Here is an 18,331-nt window from a genome sequence, read left to right as displayed (position 1 = left end):
TTTACAATCTCTCAGAGTGCTAGAGAGTTTTATACTGTTGTTGTAGTAACATAGAATCATAGGGGTATATGGCATTACAACAAACCTAAAAGGGGGATGTGACCAAAGAAGTTGAGAACCATTACTTCACACTAAAACCCAGAATTTTGCTTTGAGACTATGCCTGACCTCTTATTCCTGAAGTGGTCTTCTCCACCTGTCAACAGCTCCAGCCCAGACATCTGCCATTTCAGCCATCCCACACTCCCGATCTACTCAGACACTTCAAACCCAGAAGAACTCTCCTGCTGCAGACCAGCAGGAAATCCTCTAATCCCATTGACCCTGCCTACAGTGTACTTGGCTTTGCCCTTGTGAATGCCTGTGCAAGTGTAACACCTCTCAATATACACATGCAGCTCTCTTCTCAGCACCACACAGGGTACAGGGGCTGTGAAGTTCCCATATACCATATTTTTTGCCTACCACTCATATATTTGGCAGCCCAATCAACCTCACTCCCATCTCAGCCTTCATGTCCTGTCCTGTAGGGACCAGATGAAGTTCCTTCCTTTGGGCTGCTGAGGGGTACAGTGCTGCCAGGTTTCAGGGAACCTCTTACCTTTCCTGGTCTCATTCTCCAGCTACTTCTTATCCAACATGACAGTTTCACTGTATTTCTGGTAGGACACAGAAAGGATAGAGAAGAATGGGTGCTAGGATCAAGGGTAATGGAGATGAAAGGACATGGGGTCAGAACAGGGAAAACAAATGGAAACAGGGTGGGAGAAGAGAAACCGTCCAGTACACCTCCACTGTTCCAAACGTGTATAGGCTCTCCCTCCTCCCAAAGCAAGCAGCCTAGGCTGTGCAATCTCTTCTGCGCCTCCCCACACTATTGCTTTGCCAGTCTTTTTCTCCTCAGTATTCCCACCTCCTGCAGCCCTGACTCCTCCAACAGTCTGTCTGCCTGGATTCTCCCATTACTGCATCGGCCACAGATTCCAACAATTTATCCACCTTCTTGGACTGGTGCGTACATGTGGAAAATAAGATGTTGCTTCTCTCACACCTGCTCCCACTGCTAGAGAACAGGAAATCTATGAAGAAATATACAAAGCATGGCCTCTGCAGAGAGCACGCAAAGCAAATCCGGGGGACAGCATTAGGCTTACCAAGTTTAAAACAATGGCAGGAATAGGCAAAAGGGAAGGTCAGCTTTATGTCCTTGCATTTCTCAGTTTCAGTCAGATTCACTCTTTAAAAGAGGCATTAAACAACTTCAAGTTATTCCGTTCAAACACCTGGTGCCCCAATCAAAAAAAATACCTTCTATGTTTTACTATATATGCAGAAGTACATAATGGGAAACACAGGAAGAGAAATTTAAAACCAAATAAGTTATCGCTTTTCTCAGTTTATCTACTAGCTTGTAGCTAATAAAGTCTGTTGTAATATAATTCACAATCAAAAGTTTGTTGCTGTTACCAACAAGTTACAATTACACATCTCTAGTGCTGCATAATAATCTTTCTAGAGCTTCTCACTGGAATGTCAGATCTAGCAAACGGGTATACATCTACAACAATCTTTCTGTAATAAAAATATCACTGATATTTCTTCAATGCCTTTTGCCAAGCCAACACATTCCTTTCCCAAGCCTCTATTTGATCCATTTTCAGTGCTCTTTAAGAGGGGGTAGAACATATTGTTCTGTCAGTGTCCTTTCACGAGGAATTTATCATTCTGCTCTATTCATAACTTCTGAAATTGTTTTATTTTAAATCAACAGGAATATTATGATATAATTTTTTTCTCTCTTCAGAGCGTGGAAATAATAATGTATTAGAAACCTGAAATCTAGAGGTGTAAACAACATTTTCAGTGAAAATATCATAGGTAAGTATGGGCTGATCTGTAATTATTTCAACTGATACTTGTCCCCCAAAACCATACTTTTTGCCCCTTAATAACCTTGACTATTGCCAGTCTGTGAAGTAAAAATCCTTAAGTTGCTATAAATATCAGAACTTCAGCAGAGAACTAGGGGCTTGTCCTTTTTAATAAATTATTTTAAAGATTATTCCAAATTAATCTCCATTATATATTACTGGATGTATTTCATGAATACAACTATATTCACAGTCTCAGAAATCTAATTCTGTAATAAGTATGTGTCATTAGGAAGTTTTTATTTAAAAAGCAACAATTATAAAAATAGCTATCAGTACTTATCAGGTATAAAAATCAGCCTTCTGTTACCTTGCTAATTCCTGGTTCAACTCTACACGGTTTAGAAGATTAGACTGATCAGACACTGCACTAAGACAGCCAGGATTTTCCATCATGGAAAAATTCTCCCCCCTACCATTTAGAAATGTTCTCCTTTTCTCTCAATTGACCATTCTGTAGGTAAAAGTAAATGGAAGCATGTTTTTAATGTGTCCTCTGTAGATTTGAGAGATTCAGAAATATTGTCCAATGGTCAGCTCTGAGCCAATATAAGATTAAATGTACATTAAGCATTTGGATGACAGAAATTGGGTTAGTTTAAAGAAACTGGGTTAGTATAAGGAAATACAGTTTTATTCCTCAAAACTCCTAGGTAAGAGACAGTTTACTTGCCAGTACTTAAATAAATAAATGCAGAAATTTAGACCCCGTGAAAACTTTCAAATTTGGTGTTGCCAAATCTCACACTTATACTATTTTTTTTCTCAAAGCCTCAGCTCCTAGATTCATGTCATTAAATGACAATTCTCAGCTTTAGTTTTTTTAAAGTAAGATTCTAGCCCTTGTGGTTGCAGAAAAAAGTTAGTGCGATTCAAATCCATTATAAATAGTAGAGACAAAATAATCACCAACTATTTAGGTTTTTTTAATGTCATATTAAGGAACTCTTATGATTCGAGGCCCAACTCCTGATTTTGAAACACTTACATATTAACATCCCTCAATATTTATTGACAGCAGAAATGAAAAGGGCAGGAACAGCAGCATCTCAATGATGCCACATCAGTATTCCAGCACATGGGGCTTGAGCAATTTAGGGTCTGAAAGTCACATATTACCAGTCAGATGTACGTATAAAGCATAAAAACAAAGAGGTTCCACCTACCAAGTCTAGGACCAATGCTCTTGTGAGGAGTCCAGCCACCTCCAACTACTGGGAAAAGAGAGGCTGCTACAAATTTAAGATTGTTGTCGGGGGCACCATCTTTCCTACTGGGCCCAGTCCAATAATTATCAGATAAGACTAAGAGACTATTTCACCTCTAGATATTGAAATGGAAAGAAACAGTCTGTCTCGTCTACCACATCATGGCTACCTCCTCCTCTACTGCAAATCTACATTACGCAAAGGGTATCAAGGAAGCAGGATGATTAGGTGAAATTACCAATGTCCCATGCCTTTAGTGGATGCCTAAGAGCTGGAGCTACTAAGCACTGAGCCTGAGGCCCATCTTCCAGTGTGGCAAACTGTAAATAATAAGAGGAAACTACATGTTTATGGGGATAAAACACAAGTAAGGAAGTGGATATTAATTGCATTTAGAAGTTTATATAAAGTTCTCAACTCAGAGAATATCCACTTCCTTATGTGTGTTTTATCCCCATATGAGATCACAGGACTTTAAATTCCTTTACACATGTATTTTAAGATATATAAATTAATATTTTAAAAGTAATATCTACCAGAGTAGTATCTGACATTTAAAAATGATATTAGTTTGCTTTTAAAGTAAACTCTTAAGAAAAAGGACTAAGTTGAAGTTTCTATGCCCTGTTTGTAAATTATTTATAGTATTACTAATCTATTATCAAACTAACTATTAATGCTTGCTTTATATATTTTTATTTCAAATCAGCATGCACCAGACTTTGACACTTTTAGCGACGTACATTACTGTCTTTGAAGAATATCACTGAAAACAGAATTTGGCCCCAATGTCAAGGCTGAATTAAGCTCTTTATGTGGCGCAGATACTTTAATAGTACCCGGTTACTGTTACAACCTATGTTGATGGAGCAGACAAACAATGATGTAGATTAATCTTACTAAATGTAATAGTTTGATCTTAATTTATTTACTAAAAAGCAGAATAACTTGTTAGATGCAAAATAAAACTAGGAGGCAGAATACTTTATTTTGTAGGCTGATCACCTCTATAAACATTTTGGGCAATGGCAAGCAGTTTTGTGGCATGGTAGAAGTCCATATATTTATTTTTAGCAGCCACTTTCATTACTTTTACCTTCTCAAAGTATAGAAATAGTGAGCCTATCAAACAGAATCTGATTAAAAAGGAACTGACAAGGCTGAGCCAGCCATCATCTTTTATTACCTTGCAGCGGACTGACAGTCGAGGTCCTGAACTTTGATCTCTTACTCTCCAACTTGACTACTGATGAGAGCTCTGCAGCACCATGAGAGTCAGCAATTTCTTGTGTTGCTCTCCAGATGCCCCCCATCTTCTACCGTGAACTGCTCTAATGAACTTAGAAGAGCACTATTTCCTACCTTCTTCTGCCAGTAAATAAATCGTGTGTGCTGTTAAGTATGTAAGTAGCCCCATTGACTACTCTGATGTTTACAGTTGCCTACGTTCTAAAATGATTTGCTATATTAAGGCCATAAATAATAATTTTTATTCAATAAGTTGAAAGATAATAACTTAAGCAGAGTTGCACTTTATTTTTTCCATCTATACACTTAGCCAGAAAGCAGTCATGCTTGCTAAAGAAACATAGACAAAATGTAACGTTAAGGTCAAAATCCTGACCCCACTGAAGTCAAAGGCAGAACTCCCATAGACTTCAACAGGACCATCATTTAGCTCTAAATGTGCTGATGTTTTCATAGACTCCAGATTCTGAATACAATTCCATGTGCCATGCTGGCAAGGACTGAAGAAGCAGAAACTATCCCCTTGCTAGAGAGCCACCCTGTGTTTCTCTTTTGACCTCCTTTGGGCAATGTCAGGAAAGGCATCATATCCCTTTGTCATAGGGAGGCAGGCTACTACAAGGAGATATTTTTTGAATGATGCACAAAAAATGGAAAAGAGAGAATTGGAGCTCAAAAGGAACTTTTTAGAACTAGCAGGAAACGGAGTTTGGTACAAAAATGAAAATAACTGGATAACATCTACAAACAATTCAGTCTGGGGGGAAAAAAACACTTGGCAATGTAACAAGCTTTTCACCAGCTGTGAAGGGGGGAGGGGAGGGAAATCAATCAGTCAAATGATAATTATGGGGAAGGAGTCTACATAAACAACCCAGACATTGTTCTTTACAAAGAAAAATCATACATTTTAATTGCAATTTAGACTTGCAACTAAATAGCACTGGGCCAGATTTGGATTACAAAGAAACTTTGTGAAGAATTTGGCTAGCAATTTGTACAACTGTATTGAATAAACATGGATCTGTTAAGCACTTTTGTAAGCCTTGAAAGTATTGTAGCTTTTTCTATTAGATGTATTTAAAAAGGAAAACTCATCCTGCTCTGGATATCAAAGGAACCCTCAGTTCCCTCTGCTAGCAGTTACTTATAAGATGCAACTCTGAAAAAATATCCTATGCCTCTGACCAGCTAAGATAAACTGTGAAACATAATGAAGTCTCTGCTAACTATTTAAAATCTGCTTATCAGAAACAACTCAGTCCTTCAGCTCAAGGTGAGAGAAATCCTTTACATTTGCATTTAAACAAATACAACCTTCCTGATAATATAAAAGCCAGGTAAACACAGCTTTGTTTCAAGTCAACGGTTTATTAGGGGGCAACTCCAAGTCTAATCTGAAATGTATCAATTCCTGTAACAAATGAAAGGGGTTTGCTAGTTTTAAAATAATTATTAAGATAACTTTGAGACTGCAAGTGACATCCTTAGCTAATAACTGCCTTGCATAAGAAAACATATATAAAAGAACACCATATGAAAATTAGTTATCCTCTCCCTATCATACAGACATACACACATTGTTTGCTTTATTAATAATATATCACTGAGACTTGGCAAGCCTGCAAATGAATCTAGGGCAATCTTACTGATGTGCTGTTGTAAGGTATCATCTTGATTCCCTTTAGAAGCATCTACGCGAGTAGAATAATTTAGAACCCTCCAAAGTCCAGGAGCTAATCCAACAATTTTAATTTACCATTAATAACAAAACCAAGTATATAGAAAATAAAGGTGGCATCTGATGCAGGGATTGTTTTAATAAATATAATAAAACTGGGTCAATGAATCAAAGATCAAACTATGTCAATAGTGATAAATAATATCACACAGACTACAGATTCTACAGCCTTCTATATAAGTAGGTGAATTACATCTAAAAGGTCTTTTAATAAAAGTGACATAACTGATTACAATGGTGTATAGTCACTATACAGAACTGTTTACATCAATAACTGAACAACTCCCAATGCATAAGTAACTTGACCTGGCTATTACTAATTATTGCTTTTTTATATTTATTTTTTCCTGTACCCCTCTCCCCACAAGCCACTAACGTCCTTTTCCAAAATTCCTTACTTCAAAAAGTATCTAACATTGGCCAGGTGTGCAGTGGATGAATCTTAAGGTTGATATGGACTGATGATATAAGGCTTTATTAAGCTTCCCTGAACCCTTTTATACTCCAGGTGTCACGGGGTACTTGACCAGATTTCTTTCTTTAGTACTAAGTCCAATGAATTGTTCCATATTATAAGTCAAGATACAATGATTCTTATAATTGTGGTTATTCTGTTTTCTGGAATCAAATTATTCTACATATGGGTACCACCCAGTGCCATTTTGTTCTGTATTTGATGAACCCATTGACTTAGACCCCATCACTATCTGGTTTTTCATATGAACTTTTACTGTCAAGAATTAAAAAAATTTCACATGCGTTTGTGAGTTTTGTGAAAATATTTTAATTATTCACTGCTATAAAAAGGTAGGTTTGAGTACCATGTACTCATACCTGATCTGGGTGCTAAATATATGAAGATGAGGCAAGGCTAAGACATCTTTGTATACTTGTACATCACATTTAATATATTGCTTTAAAATGACTTTATCACTTTCAATATTGTAACAAGATGCCTCCTATGCCCCAGGTCCTGTATGCCCTTTGACAATACTGTAATTTGTGATCATTCCTGCATAACACTTTCCTCAATAACTTTTTTTAAAAAATGCTCTGAAGACCATGCTTTGTGACTTCATGTTGAAGATGTGCAGAAAGTTGGGGAAGATGAAATCCACTCCTCTAATTCATAGCTAATGAGTGAGTCTATTGCATACACTTCTCACCTTCATGTAGCTCCTAGATGAACATTAGACAAATAAGATCTATGGTATTGAAAGGCTATGATACCATTCCTTTTTCTTTCCAATCATGCCTTCTATACTGAGCTATAAAGTGACAACATGGAAACCTTTTCTATGGCAGACAGGATTTAGGCATTCCTGTTATTCTTCTGCAAACACGGTAATATTTTCTACTATAATTCAAATACCCTTTATACATCTTTTTTAATGTTAAGTTATTCAAATTATGATATAGAAACAGAAACAGGTGCTAGGCATTTTCCAGATAAGTAAGAGAGAATCCAGTCCCAAATAATCTAATCTAACGCATTCATCATGCAAACAGTTACAAACATGCATAAAGAACATGCATAATGAAGGCCTATACAAACAGCATATGACTCTAAAGGGTAAAGAGGATAGGAAACACCTTTCACTAGTTCTCAATATTTTAAATTTTCCTTACTGTTACCTACTCAAGTTACATTTTTAAAATTATTTCTTCATAATAATTCTTAATTTATTATATTGTCTTCAATTATCAAAATGATTCTACAATAGTTGGATTTATTTTAATGATTAAACCCTTCTGCCATTTAAACTTGTGTTACTTTGTTCTACTCAGACCAGGTGGCACTGAAAAACAGCTGAGATTTTCCTTGAATAGATATTTTTTATGATGTACAGAATAATATCCATGCCAATGTGTTCAAAGGTCTATCAACCATTCTGCCAAGTAGGTTGGCATCCTCATGACCATATATGGAATTAAATCCTCAGTTATCACACAGGCTATCAGGTGCAGTTAAAGCACCAGAGCAAACAACCAATAAGTTATAAGGACAGTCTTAGTATCAATAAAAAATTAACTTATTGCAGTGGATGACTATTCATTTCCACCATCCTGACTGAAATTTTGAACAATGACATCCAACTTACTCTGACTTTAAAGCGAAGTCAAAATTTTCTGGTAAAGGCAGCAGTGGTAGTACAGCAACTGTCTTGGTGTGGTTGGTCCTCTTCATACAGCTCCAGAATGCCCACTTTTCAGGACCACCTTTATCAGCACTGAACCCGTATTAGCAAAACTGACAAAATGATTCTGGTGCGGATCAACACTCCAAGTTTCTCTCTCATAACCAGCTCATAACCAAATGACTAGAGTGGAGTAGACCCCAGCTATCGCTCTTTTGCTCCAAGTCAAAATTAACTTAATTAAAATATCACCCAGTTCACTCTAAGATACTGTTAAGCAGACGGCAGGAAGGGCTATAGGACAACATGGGATAGAAGAAGACAGAGGATCAAGGGATCAGTTCTTTGTCCCTTATGCAAATGAGAAACAAGGGGGAAGAGAAAAGTTCTTAGTGTATAGAACTTGCTGATTCTGGCAGGAAGCTTTACATTTGTGCATACACCAATTCTCAAATCTCACAGTTTTTGCTACCTGCACAAATCCACACTGACATTGGATGGGGGTTATGCACATATGGGAGGTACAGAATAATAAGGATATCACTCACTACACAGATATGAATGGATATATTCTCACTAGAAGAAGAAAAATTTGAACTGCGTGTTCAGCCACAATGCACTTCCTCCTTTTGTGCATCTATTTGGGTCATAGTTCCTCAGGCAGAAAGAAAGAACATGGGACACAAAAGTGTGAGACAATGGAATGAAGGAACAAGGCAAGGTGAAAAATAGGACAAAGTAGGAAAAGGAGAAATATGGAAAGACAACAAGGAGAAAGACATGGGAAAAGGGAAACAGGAGAGCAGGAAGCAATGTGGCAACGGAAAATGGAAGAAATTATCTTTGACCAAAATATATTATTATCTTGCTCATTGTCTGTTTGTTCTTGGTTATTAAAGATTTTTTTTTGTTGGAAGTCAGAATGTATAGGTCTTTCCCTGAAGAGCTCCCTCTACTGGATACTGAAGCAGGAATGGGTCTGGCTTTTGAGGAGCTGTAAAAAGATATGGGGAACCTCTAGAATTTTTCTCTACTTCAGGTGCCATGGTAGAATTTGAGTGCCAGCTTAAGCAAGATCTCATGCCATTAGTAGCCTTTAGAGATTTCTAGCAGAAGGGCAGAGTAAGCAGAAACATATTTACCAGTAAGGCTTGAAAAAGGTGGTAATGAAGCTTTTGATCATTAGAAGGTTAAGAGGTATCTTGGGTTCCTGTACAGCACTGCATTATGCCATACAGATTAGGTGTCCCAATTTTACTCCATGTATAGTGTACTCAGAGAAGAGCATCATATGACCCAATACATTTGTGCCAGTCTCCCATTTTGGTTTACAATTAGAAGAGCAATAAAAAAATCCCAGTACTCTGCCAAACTCCTGGAATCTCCAGATAGCTTAAAGTTTCTCCTAAAGTTACTGTCAACTATTACATTGTTAACAATGCTAACAAATAAAACTGTTTGTCTGTCACAAGTACAGCACAACACAAGTCATAAGTGATTACTTCCGCTTTCTGCAGACTTACCAAGACAGTTTGTATTCTTTACAAATATGACAGCTAGAAAGCTGTTGGACTTTTCATTAAATAAAGTTTAAATTCTGCAGCACCGTGTGCATGAAGGAGCTACCACTATAATTCCAGATGTGTTCATTCTGACTTCTGGTCTTCCCATGCCATAAAGTGCCATTGGTCAGGCCACAGTTGGAGTACTGTGTCCAGTTTTGGGCGGCACACTTCAAAAGGGATGTGGATAACCTCGAGAGGGGTCAAAGGAGGGCCACTCACATGGTTAGGGGCCCACAGGCAAAGCCCTATGAGGAGAGATTGAGGGCCCTGGATGTTCAGCCTCTGCAACAGAAGGCTGAGAGGTGATCTTGTGGCTACCTACAAATTCATTACAGAGTGGGGGACAGCAGGGAATAGGAGATGCTCTGGTTACCAGGGCACTCCTTGAGGTAGCTAGGAACAACAACCGCAAACTGATGGAGAGCAGATTTAGGTTAGACATCAGGAAGAACTTCTTTACGGTAAGGGTTGCCAAAATCTGGAACGGCTTTCAAGGGAGGCAGTGCTCTCCCCTATCTTGGGGGCCTTTAAGAGGAGGCTAGACATATACCTGGCTGGGGTCGTCTGACCCCAGTGCTCTTTCCTGCCCAGGACAGGGAGTCGGACTTGATGATTTGCTAAGGTCCCTTCCCACCCAAACATCTATGACTATGAATCTATGTAACGCAACAGACACCATGAAGTCTGTGTCTCCTGTTTGCTGACTGGGAGTGGCTCTCAAGAGTTAACATCTAATATGTTCAATAAATAGCAAAAAGGGAAGAGAAACAAATGAAGATTAATCCCAATCAGGTGTTTCAAAATCTTTTGAAATGTCCCAGTTCCTTATCATGGTATCACGAGGGCTTTGAAAATACTCGACAAACAGAGAGTTAAATTCAGATGTATGAATATAGGCATGCTTGCAACTAAGTGCAACCACTTCTGAATAATAATAAAAAAAAGAACTGGTAACCATCACTAACAATTCAATAACAGGAACACAGGCATCCTCGCTCAATTTCCTCATCTGTTCTACATGCACCAGAAACAGAAGCCACAGAGAGGATTTTATTTCAGTGTGTGCTTCTCTGCAACACTACAAACAATGCAGGCAAGACTTCATAAAACAAACACAATAAACTGCCCTCCTCAATAAAGAAAGCCCAAGTCAGGTCACTTCCCTTTAGACAATAACATCCAGGGGAATATGTAGACATCAGTAGACACATACGAATAAATAGTTTTCTGTGTATTTCCTGAAGTCTGGAAAAACTGTTTACATACGGAGAGGCAAGAGGCACAAGAGCTCCACAGTCTCAGTCACGTCCTACTGCCTTTCATAAAAAGTGTCTTTAATTTGCCCCCGCATGAGGGAGGAGGTTGACGGGGGGAGATGTCTGACAGGACAGTTGAGGCAATGCTTTTCCAGCACTTTATCCCCTCTCCTGCCTTACCTACTACAGCTCGTCTTCTGGGGAATGAACTATACTTTTAAAAGCGGCCTCTAGTTTTGGCACATACTATATTAAAAGAGCCTCCCGGGAAGAGCAGCGCCTGCCTGGGCACAGAGAAGAGGCTGGAGAAGTTGATCCGTGCCACGAGATCCTGCCCCCGCCACGTGAACCCCCGCGGATGCATCTAACCAGGCGAGGGAAGGGGCGACAAGCGCAGCCCGCTCCCCACTACCCAGGCCCTGCCCGTCCCTACCTCTGCCCGCAGCTGCTCCTGCTCCAGCCCCGTCCGCGGATCCGCTTCGGCGGCGGCTGCACCAAGAGTTGCTGAGATCCAGCAGACACCTGCTGTGGGCGCCGCCGCATCCCTCGGATAGGCAGCTGCCAGGGCCAATCGCGCTGGGGTGGGCGGGCCGCTCGGAGGCAGCCGGGCCGAGCCCAGCCAGGTCCCGCTGCTGCCGGGGGTGATGGGGACGGCAAGCACCGTCTTCATCTCCCTGGGGCTCCCACCGCCCTGCCCCGCCTCTCGCACGCGGGGACACCAGGGCTCCTGCGTTCCCGGGGACTAGCGGAGAGCTCAGCGCCCCTCGCGGGGTGGGGCGGGACGTGGAGCCGCCTGCAGACACCTAGAGTCCCCCCCCGGCCCCCGTGCCTTGAGTTACTGAGAGCCTGCCCCACTGCCACGTGTGGAGCTGCTCTGGCCCCCAGAACCCCCCAGTTACTTCCAGCCGGTGCCGCGCGTGGGACCGGCAGCGCCGCCTAAAGCCCCCGGCCGTGACCGGGGTGACTGAGACCTGCCAGGCGGGGACCTGCTCCCGTCCAGCCGGGACCTCTTGAGCTGTCTAAATCCCCGCGGGGCGCCCTGCAACCCGCCCATAGCCCGGACTGCCGGCCTCGGCTCAGGCGCCGCGCGCGCGGGGCGCGGAGGTGGCGCGTCGCCTTTGTGACGCTCCGAAGCCGCAGGGGAAGGCGTGTGTGCTCGTGCTGCGCGCGAACCGAGTCGTCTTGGTCCGCGACGGCCGCCGTCCCGAGCGCTAGCCCCGCCCCCGCAAGCTGTGGCGCGCTGGGCGCGATGGCGGAGCCGGGGCTAGGCATGGCCTCTATGGTCCCGGCGCTGCGCGACCTGGGCAGGTAGGTGCGGCCGGTCGGGCACCTGGGTCCACCGCTGTGTGCCATGAGCGGCCGGGCTACAGCGGTACCCGCGCGGAGCGGGGCAGGCTGGGGAAGCGGCGCTGTGGCCGCGCTCAGGGAGGTACCGGTGTTTCCAAGCCTGAGGGCCGGCTCAGGCACCGGGTGGTGCTGACGCGCCGCTTCTTCCCCCGCAGCGCCGGGCCCGAGGACTACCCCAGCGTGGTGCAGAAGCCCAGGCAGATCCTCTGCCAGTTCGTTGACAGGATCCTCACGGATGTGGACCTGGGTAAGGGAAACGGGGCTTCAGGGCGCACCCCCCGCTGCCGGGAGTGGGGCGAAACTCCCTTGGTTAGGAACAAACCTGTGGGTCTTCTCCCAGCAAAGGCTTAGCAGAGCAGTGTGGAAGCAGCTTATTTTTATAATGGCAGAGTTTCTAGCATAACAGCAGTAGAGTTGAGTGAGCTACAGCTGTCTAAATAAATGCTAGTGTAAGTGCTTGTGTGTGCCTGTATATGTGCATACTTGTGTATGCTTGTGCACATGCCTCTGCTTGCACATATGCTTGTGTATGTCCATAGAGCTACATCAAGGGTGGGCAGTTATTTCAGGCGGAGGGCCACTTACTCAGTTTTGGCAAGCCATTGAGAGCCACGTGACAAGCAGCCAGGGGCAGGTAAATATTTATTTTCTAAATTTTTTAGGGGCTGCGCGGTCTGGATAAAATGACCTGGTGGACTGCATTTTGCACACCCCGATCTACATGTACATCTGTGCACGTGTATGCAGTGCCATGCCAAGGAAGTTTGGTGCCCAGGGCAAAGCCCACAGCAGCAGTTCGACCTTACCCTTCACACAGCTCATGGGAGGGCACACATTCCCCTCCTCAGTGCTTGCCTGGGATTGCATGCAGTGGTGGGAGCCGCCCCTCCCCATCCCCACGTCCCCCCAAATGAGCTGCTCACGGCTCCATCCTGTTAGCAGTGCTTCGCTTTAGTGCCAAGGGCAGTCACCCCATTTGTCTCCAGCCCCTTGCTACAGCACTGCATGTGTGCATGTGCAAGTATATGTACATACATGTATAACGATGTATTAGAAAGCAAGGAGGCTGCATCATAAATGTGCTCTGTTCACTGAAGAAATAAATCCTGCCATGCCTTATTTGAACATTTTGCAGGATTGAGTTCTTATTTTTGGCATCTTTAGTTTTTAATTTTAGAATACTGTTGTGATTTATTGTAGCCCTTGCTAAATCAGAGGTGTCAGAAGATCCAGCCTGCAGGCTACATGCCATCAGTGGAGCTATTGCAGGCTGCATGCTGTCAGTGGAACCATGTTATGTGTAGGGGTGCAGTAATGGGGCAGGCAGTGGAGGGAGCAGTGGAGGTACAGGGAGTGGGCTGGCAGACATAGATTCATAGATTGTAAGGGGCTGGAAGGGACCTCACAAGGTCATTGGGTCCAGCCCCCCTGCACTAGGCAGGAAAGACAACTGGGGTCAGGTGACCCCAGTGAGGTGATTGTTCAGTCTCTTGAAGATTTTTAGGGTAGGTGATTGCACCACCTCTGGAAGGAGTTTATTCCACAGGCTGAACACCCTTACAGAAGTAGTTTTTCCTAGTGTTAAGCCTGAAACAGTCTTCCAGGAGTTTGTGGCCATTCCTCCTAGTTTTCCACAAGGGTGCCCTGGTGAACAGTTGTTTGGTGAGCCCTTGATATAGCGGTAAACTGCTACCAAGTCCCCTCTCAGCCTTCTCTTTTTTAGGCTGAAGAGACCCAAGTCCCTCAGCCTTTCCTCATATGGCTTGCCTTGCAAGTCTCTGATCAAATGGGTGGCTCTTCTCTGGACTCTGTTTATCTCTTCCCTGTCCTCGCTGAAGTGCGGCGCCCAGAACTGGTTGCAACATTCCAGTTGTGGTCTCACCAATGCTGAGTAAAGCAGAAGAATCACTTCCTTGGTTGTGTTTGAGATGCATCAATTGAAGTAAGACAGAGTATTGTTTGCCGTGCTGGCTACAGCATCGCACTGACGGCTCATGTTTATACTGTGTTCTATTATTACCCCTAGGTCCCTTTCAGTCGTGGGGCTAGCAGGGCCATCCCTAGGGGTGGGCAAGTGGGGCAGCTGCTGTACAGGCCCTGCTGCGGCCACTGTGTGGTGCCGGCTCTGCGGTCCGGCCTCCCCACCCCCAGTCCCACACAGGCTGATGTGCCCCAGGCTCCACACACCCCTAGGGACAGCTCTGAGTGCTAGTCAGTTGAGCGCCACCGAGCTTGTAAGAATGTTGGGGATTGTTCATCCCCAGATGGAGCACTTTACATTTCTTAATGGTGAATTTTATCTGGTTCTGATCTGCCCAATTTGCCAGCCTGTCTAGGTCCCCCTGTATTTGCAGCTTATTTTGAAGCTTGACCACACTACCCAATAATTTGGTGTCATCTGCGAACTTGGCCAGTGAGCTCATTACCCCAACATCCAAGTCGTTGATAAAGATGTTGAAAAACACTGGACCAAGTGTGTACCCCTGAGGGACACCACTGGCCACTTCTCACTGAGGCGACACAGATCCATTCATTAAAACTCTGGGTCTTACCCTGCAGCCAGCTTCCTACCCACCTAATTGTCAAGCAAATAAGCCTGTAATCCTCCAATTTTCCTGTGAGAGCATTGTGAGATACTAGATCAAAGGCCTTTTGGAAGTCTAGGTAAACAGTGTCAACCTCCTCTCTCTTACCCAGGTAGTGAGTTACCTGGTTGTAGAAAGAGATGAGATTAGTAAGACAAGACCTACTTGCAATGAAGCCATTGCACATAGACTCCTTGAAGAATTTTTCTAGGATTTTCCCTGGGATAGAAGTTAGGCTATTTGGCCGATAGTTTCCTGGGTCCTCTTTCCTCCTTGAAAAAGGGCACAACATTGTCCCTTTTCCAGTCTTCAGGGACCTCCCCAGAGTACCACGAGTTTTGGAAGAGTTTCGCCAGAGGTCCTGCAGTGACTTCTGCCACCTCCTTCAGCACTCTCAGATTAAGTTCATTTGGTCCTTTTGACTTTTCTAACCATGTTAAACCATGTTTAACTTCTCTAACTGATCACGTACCAGCTCAATGTCAACAGTAGGAAGGCGGTCATTCCCACCATGCCCATTCTGAACCTTCTCTAGTATAATTTTCCCTTAGTCCAGTGAAATACTGGAGCAAAGTAGTTTTCTCCTGAGTTTCGGCAGCTAGCTGTCTTGAGTTGTTAAGCAGTGTTCACACACTTCCATTTGTTTTCCTCCTGTTCCCTACATCCCTAAAGAAGGACTTCTTTATTGTTCTTGATTTCTGTGGCTAGTTTAAATTCAGTCTCTGCCTTAGACTTTCAAACCTGCTTCCTACAGGTGCGGGCTGTTGCTGTATAGTCCTCCTTGGGGACCGTCCCAAGCTTCTGTTGTTTGTATGCCTCTTTCTTATTTTTCAAGAGAACCATGATATCCGTATTAAGCCAAGAGGTCTTACCAGCCCTTCTGCTACCTTTCCTCTGCCTGGGAACGGACTTCTTGTGTGCTTCAAGGGTCATATCCTTGAGGAATAGCTACTCTTCATACACTCCTTTCATCTTCAGTCCCTGGTCCTGCAGTGCTTCTCCTACTACCCTACTATTGTCCTGCCTGTTGAAATTCTTTTCTGATGTCCAAAACTTCGACCCTGCTAGCTGATTTGCCTGCCTTGCGATGGACAGTGAATGTGATGGTTTTGTGGTTGCTGTCACCCAGGCTACCCTCTATATTCAAGTTGCTCACCAGATCATCTTTGGCCATGACCAAGTCTAGGAGAGCTTTACCTCTGGTTGGCCCATGTACTTTCTGAGTCAGGTAGACCTCTTCGATACAGGTGACCAATCCAACTTAGCTGAGTGCTCCTCCCAAGAGATGTCTGGGTAATTGAAGTCATCCATAACAACCATGTCCCGTGCGCGTGCGGTCTCTGCCAGTTCTTGAGAGAACTCCAGATCGAGCTCCTCCCCCCAGTTTGGTGGTCTGTAGTATATACCTACAGTTAGGTCTCTCTTACCATTCCCCCTCCTCCCTGCCCCCCAAGTTTGACCAAGAGGGTTTTGAGCTGCTCTTCTTTAGAGCCAATGTCGGTGTCCAAAGAGGTGTACTGCTCCCTCACATAGAGAGCTACACCTCCACCTTTCTTCCCTCCTCAATCCCTTCTGTGCAGGTTGTAGCCCTGTATGGCTATCCATATATACAGTTCCAATCATGTGAGAAGTCCCACCAGGTCTCCATAATCCCTACTAGATCAAAATGCCCACTGGAGAGTAGGAGGGCTAGCTCCTCCTGCTTCTTTCCCATACTCCTGGCATTAGTGTACAGGCACCTGAGTCCTCCAGTTGAGACCCTCAATTTCCTGTCATGCTGAGGGAGAGCCATTCCCTCAGCTCTTGCAAGAGTGGCTGTCCTAGTGTCCCCAGCTTTGGAGCTTACTTGTGTGCTGGTCCCCAGGCCTGCTGCAGCCAGTGTTTCGCCATCCCCCATTGATCTTAGTTTAAAGCCCTGCCTAGAAGATTGGTCATAATAGCCAAGAATAGGGACTTACCTCTTCTTGTGAGATGGATGCCATCCCTTCCTGGGAGTCCTCTCTCCCTGAAGTGCGCGCTTCGGTCTAAGAAACAGAAGCCCTCTCGGTAGTGTTGGCTATATGATCAACAGATGGGTTTCGCAAACCGAGGTTTATTGCATAATATATGGATAACTCAGGCAAATTTAGCAGCTTACATAATAATTTTTCTTACTCATTCACACCAAGCCACTTATTCATGTCACTTGGAGTCACATTGTGGTGGCCCGTTGCAGGCTTGTTCAAAGCAATAGTTAGTCAAGAGGGGCGCTGGCTTCAATTCTCTTGACGTGCAGGTAAGTTGGTGTTGTTGGTTAAGGCATCCATCCTGTCTCAGCCTTCACTGCTCTTTGATCTTCGTGGGGCAGACTTTGATTGATGCCTCAAGACTTCACCAATCACCACTCAATTCTTCACTTTTGCTCATCTTTTGGACTGTAACTGGTTACGTATTGTTTTTACAGTCCAGTCTGCTTTTCAGTTCTTATTCATATCAACTCCACATTCTTGGATCGCCACCTGCACTTCATCCTTATGGTTATCTCTGTTTACTCTAAATATTTCATACCATCTGTCTAATACCTGTTGCAGTTATCCAACTATCAGTCATACATCCACAGGACACACGCACACATACGCACACACACATCCTTATTGCTTCTTTTTCTACAAAATGGAAATACATTTAAAATGGCAGCTTAGCATAAGCATAACCATAGTATAGATATAACATATTCTAGCAGAGTCATCGGTACACTTCTTTGATGCATCCTTCCCTCCTAGGTCTGTGGCCTGCAACTGGGAGCACAGAGGAAAAGACTACCTGCGCCCCCGACCCCTTGAGTCATCCTCCAGAGCCCTGTAGTCACTCATGACCCAGTCTGGATTACTCCCGGCTGTGGCATTTGTGCCCCTGTGGATGAGCATGGGGTGGTGGTTGGAGGGCCAGACAAGCCTAGGGCAGTGTGGAGATGATGGGGGGTGGGGAGAGGTTTGTCTCCTGCTGCATGTCTCCTTCTCCACCCCACGTTTATTCCCCCTTGTGCCTACTTCACACAACCTCAAGCCCTTCCTCATTCCCCTCTCCATGCTACTTCCGTCCCTTGCAGCCTCAGGTCCCTGCTCCCCTCCAACGTCCCCCTCACCTTTGCTATAGTGCCGGCAGGCTTCATCCCCATTGCAACCTAGGGCATAGAGCATGGCTCCAGCAGCATGGAGCTAGCACTGCTGCTATGGCGCTGGGCTGGGGTCATGCTCCATGCTTCAGGCTGCAGTAAGAATGGACCTTGCTGTCACTGGGGCAAAGGTAAGGGGGAGTGTGGTGGGGGGGGGG

At 43.9% G+C, this 18,331-nt stretch overlaps 2 protein-coding genes across 5 annotated transcripts in view; one reads left to right on the top strand and one right to left on the bottom strand.

Annotated features, from left to right (window-relative positions):
* PLS1 (plastin 1) overlaps window positions 1-12,225 on the bottom strand; it is a 71,330-nt gene extending 59,105 nt beyond the window's left edge. For 2 of the 3 annotated variants that reach the window (XM_090052107.1, XM_090052109.1), the window contains exon 1: window positions 11,521-12,225. The gene's annotated coding sequence lies outside the window, so the exon portion shown is untranslated. Of the gene's footprint in view, window positions 1-8,230; window positions 8,349-11,520 lie in introns of all 3 variants that reach the window. The other variant, XM_090052108.1, reaches the window with a different exon arrangement.
* A 72-nt stretch (window positions 12,226-12,297) lies between these two features.
* ATR (ATR checkpoint kinase) overlaps window positions 12,298-18,331 on the top strand; it is a 78,700-nt gene continuing 72,666 nt past the window's right edge. Inside the window, exons 1-2 of one of the 2 annotated variants that reach the window (XM_090051518.1) lie at window positions 12,305-12,395; window positions 12,590-12,681. In XM_090051518.1, the coding sequence (XP_089907644.1) occupies window positions 12,337-12,395; window positions 12,590-12,681 (151 nt within the window). In that variant the 5' untranslated portion in view covers window positions 12,305-12,336. Of the gene's footprint in view, window positions 12,396-12,589; window positions 12,682-18,331 lie in introns of both variants that reach the window. The other variant, XM_090051519.1, reaches the window with a different exon arrangement.

This window comes from Crocodylus siamensis, chromosome 6 (genome assembly GCF_052110815.1).
Source record: "Crocodylus siamensis isolate JL-2025a chromosome 6, ASM5211081v1, whole genome shotgun sequence".
Classification (NCBI taxonomy): Eukaryota; Metazoa; Chordata; order Crocodylia; family Crocodylidae; genus Crocodylus; species Crocodylus siamensis.
The sequence above is the reverse complement of the archived record's forward strand: the minus strand, read 5'-3'. Positions and strand labels throughout refer to the sequence as shown.